General features: G+C 36.2%; 2 protein-coding genes across 4 annotated transcripts; one reads left to right on the plus strand and one right to left on the minus strand.

Annotated features, from left to right (window-relative positions):
- Positions 1-341: 341 nt before the first annotated feature.
- LOC114711565 (uncharacterized) lies at positions 342-3406 on the plus strand. Of its 3 annotated transcripts, XM_028895976.1 has the most exons (3): positions 354-833; positions 1172-2102; positions 2200-3367. In XM_028895976.1, the coding sequence occupies exons 1-2, from the start codon at positions 535-537 to the stop codon at positions 1389-1391; spliced, it is 519 nt and encodes a 172-aa protein (XP_028751809.1). In that variant the 5' UTR covers positions 354-534; the 3' UTR covers positions 1392-2102; positions 2200-3367. The 3 variants fall into 3 exon arrangements, with proteins under 3 accessions (XP_028751825.1, XP_028751817.1, XP_028751809.1); XM_028895992.1 differs by lacking the exon at positions 1172-2102 and having other exon boundaries at positions 342-833; positions 2596-3406; XM_028895984.1 differs by lacking the exon at positions 1172-2102 and having other exon boundaries at positions 345-833.
- Positions 3407-4371: 965 nt separating this feature from the next.
- On the minus strand, positions 4372-6229 carry LOC114711549 (DNA-directed RNA polymerase II subunit RPB2-like). The gene is made up of 3 exons (XM_028895956.1): positions 5955-6229; positions 5042-5463; positions 4372-4912 (listed from the first exon to the last, which is right to left on the minus strand). The coding sequence occupies exons 1-3, from the start codon at positions 5995-5997 to the stop codon at positions 4793-4795; spliced, it is 585 nt and encodes a 194-aa protein (XP_028751789.1). The 5' UTR covers positions 5998-6229; the 3' UTR covers positions 4372-4792.
- Between the last annotated feature and the right edge of the window lie 562 nt (positions 6230-6791).

Here is a 6791-nt window from a genome sequence, read left to right on the forward strand (position 1 = left end):
ATGCTTCCAGCTTCAAAGAATGCTTATAGAAATACTTACAAATTACCCATTAATAAGGTCCTCATATCAGCAGTAAAATTTAAACTCACGGCTTTATAAGTTATAAGCTGACCTTTTATGAACTGGATCAACTCTTATTGGTAAGTAAATTTTTTTTGTTAAGGGGAAAAAGGCATGGGTATGCTGGGGATGCTGCCTGGGCCCAAAAGATAAAAAGTTCGATAATTGGGCCGGATCTTTTATTTTGTCATCTGGTAATTTCCAAGGGCAACCAATGGGAACATTCAATCAAGGAAAAAAAAGTAAAAAGAGGGGAACAGAAGCTGGTTGGCTACTTTTGGCGTTGATTTTTAAGGCTTAAGCAAAGATGTTTTGATCAAAATCATAATACAGTCTTCCCCATAAAGCTTTCAACGAGGTGAGGCAGTAGGTGGACATTGATGAATCTTAAGGTTTCTAAGAGATCGAATCTCGACGGCGGTCAAGCTGAACTTATCCATCGAATCGGCTCCGTACGCGTCCAAATCGCCAGAGATGAGGATACTTCAAGTTGCTATTTGCCAAAACAGATTCGAACCAGGGGACAATCAGCTGTGCTCATCGCCTCCTGAGGTTGCTGTAGACTCAGCTTTTTTCCTCGCCATCTTCTCTAGTAACTCTGAGTCTCCCGCATGGTTCTTGAACAAGCTTGTCAAAATTCTTCGGTATTCTTCAGATCATCGGCGAGATCTTATTATCTTCATGGCGCATGAGACATACCGGTCAGATGTAAGGAAGAAGATAGGCAGTTACCAGGTGGAATCCGCAGAACAGAAAAAGAGGAATCTCAAGAGGTACTCTAATTAGGAGATACAGCTCATTTAAATCACTTGTTCAATATTACTTTTGTTTTTACATTTGAGTTAGCACTAGCTAAATTACATTTCACTTGAAGGTTAGATAAGTCCTGCATTATTTGGTAATTATAGATGCATATCTGATTAATTATGGGTGCGTGGATAGTCGTTTGATGAAGAGGAAGGATAGCAGGAATGACTCTTAAAAAGCGTATTTTAAATGGAAAAAGAATTATTTTGTGCGGATGAAAAGTTTTTTTTTTTTTTTGGTTATAGAAGATATTTTAAGATAGGTGACACTATTAATTTTATATTTTGACGTTTTTCATGTGCAGAGGCGTAATAGAAGAAACTGTCCCTCTAGGGTTGACGAAGTTGGATGCTATGGATCTTAACAAACAACATGCACATCGACAATCATTATTAGGTCACGAGCAGTTGGAGTTTAAGAATGGGTGGAATCAGAAAAAAGAATTCATAGTTATCTTGACAGATAACTATAAGAGAAAGTCAATGAGATATGCTAATGGCCTTCCATTAGCTTTAGAAATTTGACTTTTTCTTTTCAATGTAAGAAAAAAATGAATGGGAAAGCCAATTGGAAAAGCTCAAAACTATTTTTTGTGTAATAAGTTAGTATGCATTGAAAGTGAGTTTTGATGGATTAGGTTGTGCAGATATATTTTTTTTCACAGTTAAAAGAGCTGGAGTAGATTAAAAATTTTTCAAGATAAATCTCTTTTAACTATTGTGAAGAAATGAATTGAGTCAATGCATGACTTGATACAAGAAATAGTTTTGAGTTTATATTAAAGCTTTTCTAATCATTTTTTTGAAATGAATTGCATTGATGCATGTTTTAATTCAAAATAATGTCTTGAGCTAGTTGAAAAGGTAATTGGTTAACTAAGACAAAGCCTTTTTAACTTTATCTATTTTTCAAAATTAATTGTAGCAATGCATGACTCGATAGAAGAAACGGGTTGGGTGGAGTAACATGTTCACAAAGAAAAGGACTTGTACCTGTTTTCAAAGAATTGGTTGAATAAATGCATGACTTAATTCAAGAAATGAATTAAATAAATGCATGACTTAATTCAAGAAGTGAATTAAGTGAGTTGTTAAGTGTCTTATTTTTACGAGTCAACCATATCACTGCATGAGTTGATACAAGAAATTGACTGAGACGACATTCCTGGGAAATCTATGGAAATCTTGTAAAACATAGCTGTTTATGGAATCTTGAAGATATTTATCAAGTACATGGTAAGAGTCAAATTTATATCAACTATTTTCATTAGAAACATTTAAATGCTGGAATGCTTTATTTAATCCTGTTTTGAATTATGATTTTGATTGACAGCGTACCAAGGTTATTGAAGGCACAGCTCTTGATGTGTCAAAAGTTGAAGAGCTATATTTGACTATTCTTGGTGCACAAGCCAATATTTCTTCTGATTATAACTCTAAGCATGAAGAGAATGGCTAGCATCTTTTCAAGGCATTGAGTCATTCTGGAAGAAATAAGATAACTTCGTTGGGAAAATTTTCCTTTTGATGTTATTGCGATAAGCATATTTTTGGCTGAAATCTTGTTTATGCCTGAGTTGCCAAATAGCTGCGTCAGAAAACATTTGGCATGTGGTCCAAGTATATATGTTGGTACTTTTGTTCAGTTTTCTATTCATTTAAGAGCCAAAAGAACCTTCTGAGAAGCCATTTGATATGATCTTTTACTTGATTGTTTTCGAATTTCCAGGAACATGAGCCTGGGAAATTCAGAGAAGAGCTCCCCATGTTTCCAATGCCATATATCATAAAGAAGCATATTTCAATCATTGTCTCCCTCCCTCTCTCTGAACTCTCAAGACTCGGAATTTTCACTGGCATAAGAGTATATGATACAGTGGAACTGAATTAGGACAGCTATCTATGAATTTCCCTCGTTCATTGGGCATTTGAATGAAATTAACCATTCTATCTGGATTGCTGCAAAACTTTGTTGAAACTTCTGAACATTCTGAGATGGCTCGAGATCTCTTGGAAGACATAGTGATGGAGGTTGCATGCCTTTTGGCGCATCACATCTACGTTTTCCACTAGATAGTTTGTGATCTTTAGAAGAGCTAAGGCTGAACAATAGTTGTCTGTATTCTACTTCTGGGAAGCATAAGCTTGGTGGAACTGCCATGGAGGGATTGCTTGCAAGCCTTGAACATCTTTCAAGGCTGCAATATCTTCTTCACTTACATCGTACTACAGAATGCCAATCACTGTAAATCCTCCGAGATACGTACGATTATCCCATCAAAACAGGTTTCCAATTAATTGATGTGCCATCATCTTCACATTCCAAGGATTGAAGTTTCATTTTCTGTTTTATTGAGTGTCATTTCCATTAAGTTTGTTTAGTGGCTTCAATTTTACGAGCTTGAAACTTGTCAGTAATGTTCAAATGTAGTGTAAGTTAATGGTATCGATGAAGTTCCAGTCCTTTATTAGAATGGCAATACGAGTCAGCCTTTCCCTTCTAACATAGACCTTATTATTATAGAGTTGACTTCAGATCATGTTTGTCTAAAGCGTGATGAAATTGGAACCCTTTTGAAGTGTTGAAGGCCTTTAACGGGTGAAAGCAACGATATGGATGATTATAGGTTGTTACGGCAATGCTCTTAATGGTGCTCTCCTTTGCAATTATTTGCAACACCTATCCCTATAAGAGCTGCAATGATACTTGTAATTCCGTTATGCTATTTATACTTTCCACAACTACTAATTCAAATAATCGTGTGGAAGAACATAGAATGTGTTTACAATAAAAAATAAAATAATTTATTCAGTGCGAATTCCGTTTAGAGAGACGGTTCGAAATATTTTTAAGGATGTTACAGAAGTTGACATTATTCGGCCACTTGAATGTGCAAGTAAATATCTTAGCACTCATTACTCGAACGATGCAAGCATACAATAAGTACTCTTCTAATATTTAATATAGGATCTAATTATTGAGTTAATTTTGATCATAAATATAAGACTTATTTATTATTTTTTTAAATTTTTTCTAAATTATCTCTATGAATACTCTCTCAATCATAATTAAGTAAAAAAAAAAGATATTAAAAAAAGATGATTATGATACTCTAAAAAAACTATGTCATATTTTTTATAATTAACTAACCTAACTTCTTTAATCTAATCAAATTAGTTAAATAGATCTTATATTAAAGACTAAAAGAGTACAAAATTAGATTATAACAAACTAAAAATAGAAAAACGTCCAAATTCCTACGCATAAATTCGCGACAAGTAACTAAGCTAGAGCATGGTCACAGCTTTCTTTACACCTTTTAACTTGTAATACCTTGGTCAAATTTCCTGAGCATATGAAAAACAATGTCATTTCAAATAAAAGTATATGAAATAGGGTAAATGAGATGTGAACTCTGGCTAACAAAATACCTTGCAACGCAAAAACCACAAAACCAAAAAGGAAAATCAAAAACCAAGACGAGTAGAGAGGAAGAGAACAGAATAAGATACTCAACGGTTTCCCTCCGCTTCATTTCCGCAGACTGCTTGACGGATAATGAAGAGGTCCTTTGTAAATATTCCCTTAATTCCATATTTGTTCATACTACAAAAAATACACTCAAAAAACTAGTCAATGCCCTAGTTCTTTTCCCTTCTCTTCATATCAAACAATACATTAATCTGTACAAGCCTTAAACTCATTGCTCTCTGCTCGCGTTGTTAAGTTCCACTTCAGCCAAGATAACTAGGAGACGATGAAATAAAAATACAACAAAAATGAGTCCTGCTATTTTTTTCCCCCTTGGCCAGCAGAGCAAGTCTTCATACCAAAACCCAATTTCATCTCCGTTCTAGCATAAAACCCATTATCATAGTCAGCCAGAGTGTCAATCAAAGACTAGCAGCCTCGCTGAACATCCATCTCAGGCTCCTTTCTTCTTTTGATCTTTGGAGGATTTAATATCCTTCGTCAGCATTCTTGGGGCTATGGCCATAGCCATTAGCTCTTGGAAAAGTAGCTTACAAGCATAAGGAATGTAAACCTGTGTGCAAAATCAGCAGCGGCAACAGCATGATGTCAATATTTCAGCGCTGGGACATGTATTGACATGATAAAAATTAATGAAAAAAATGTTATGTAATAGACCAGCACAACAGATAGTGTTATCGACCTGAACAACGTCAGTTTTGTTCTTGCAGCCTCTGCATTCAAAAGAATTCTTCTTAAGATTTGCGATGGCTATCAAACCACAACGTTCACAAACATGGACTCTATATGCATCACTTTGATCAAATAATCTCTCCTTTAGGAAGTGTGCAGCACCGTGGGCTATCATGCAATCTCGTTCCATCTCTCCAAATCGGAGACCTCCATCACGAGATCGCCCTTCTGCAGGCTGCCTTGTGAGGATCTGCACAGGACCTCGGCCACGTGAATGTATCTTGTCATCAACCATGTGTTTCAGTCTTTGGTAATATGTGGGGCCAAGGAAAATCATGGCAGTTAGACGCCTGCCTGTGTGACCATTATACATGGTCTCAAAACCACGCATTTGATATCCACATTTATGTAGAGCTTTGCTGATATTGTCACCTGGACAGTAGTTAGAGGAAATATATTTAAGGTTAACTCAGTAATCTCTCCTAGTCAAGAAAAAAGATGGAGACCATAAAAGGGAGACAAGCACTGCAATTTTTATCCCTTTTGCAAGAAACCCATTGACCCTAAATTAGTGCCAGTTACCCATATCCACAATCAAAGATAAAAAATTAAGATGATAACCCTACAGGATGAACCAAAAATAAATAAAAACAAAAGAAAAAAAATACTAATTGCGTTATTGCAACCAAAGCTCTTGTTAAGGATATATATTTCCATCCACCATCTCAGACTGATGCCCCTGTAGCTAGAACGTCAGCACAGGTGATCAACCTAGTCTTCGTATATATTGGCTACATAACAAGGCATTATTATTTTTTTTTTTTTATTTTTTTTTTGGTTTTTTTTTTTGGGGGGGGGGGGGGGGGATGGCGAGTTCCAATCAGCCACACTGGATAAAGCCGTGATGAGAGGAAGTTACTTACAGTAACATCTGTAAAAGGTGTAGCATCTCCTTCTTTTTCCCATGTGAGCAGCAACCTTCCCATGATACACTCAATAAGCTGACCAATCGTCATTCGAGAAGGAATAGCATGTGGATTGACAATGATATCAGGTGTGATGCCTTCCACAGTCCATGGCATGTCTTCTTGGGTATAAGTCATTCCAACAGTCCCCTTCTGACCATGTCTACTACTGAATTTGTCACCAATCTGTGGTATCCGAACGGATCTCACCCGCACTTTACAAATCTCAACCCATCAGCATTTGTTGTCAGCAGAACCTACAGAACAAACAAGGTCCATGAGCGTGCAAAACCATGCTAAGAGATTCAACTTTTAGGTAATTTAGATTAGATCATCGCACTTCAAGTGTAAATATGATTTTTCCCTCCCATCCAACTTTCATAGTTATAGTATTAGACCATCACACTTCAGATGTAGACATGATTTTTTCCTCCCATCTAAGATTCAAATTTCATAATTGTCCCCCTCCTCCTACGCTCAATGTGTCCTTCTTTTCAGATGGAAAATCATTTATTGATAAAGACACGGGGACTGCAGATCCTTCCCAAATGCAGAAACAAAGATAATAAAAACAAGGCACGTTAAAGATGATTTTGTTTCCAAACATCTGAGACACATTAAACTTCCATAATGCAGGCCAATATGAAATAGAGTAAAGAACATTTGGTAAAACTTACTTGATCACAATTCCTGTTTCACTATGACGTAAGCTTATGCTGTGATCACGTCTTGTATAACGTGCAGATTGGCCCTGCGCATCATCCTGAGAGATCGGAGTGGTCTTTCCAATGATAA

Source organism: Neltuma alba, unplaced genomic scaffold (assembly GCF_004799145.2).
Source record: "Neltuma alba isolate B1F8T4 unplaced genomic scaffold, ASM479914v2 tig00001787_pilon, whole genome shotgun sequence".
NCBI classification, from domain to species: Eukaryota; Viridiplantae; Streptophyta; class Magnoliopsida; order Fabales; family Fabaceae; genus Neltuma; species Neltuma alba.

Coding starts and splice junctions, on each gene's coding strand:
- LOC114711565 (XM_028895976.1), top strand. CDS start 535: ATGAGGATACTTCAAGTTGCTATTTGCCAAAACAGATTCGAACCAGGG. Junction 834..1,171: donor AAAAAGAGGAATCTCAAGAG/GTACTCTAATTA, acceptor TTTCATGTGCAG/AGGCGTAATAGAAGAAACTG.
- LOC114711549 (XM_028895956.1), bottom strand. CDS start 5,997: ATGGGAAAAAGAAGGAGATGCTACACCTTTTACAGATGTTACT. Junction 5,464..5,954: donor CACCTTTTACAGATGTTACT/GTAAGTAACTTC, acceptor ACTACTGTCCAG/GTGACAATATCAGCAAAGCT. Junction 4,913..5,041: donor ACAAAACTGACGTTGTTCAG/GTCGATAACACT, acceptor TTTTGCACACAG/GTTTACATTCCTTATGCTTG.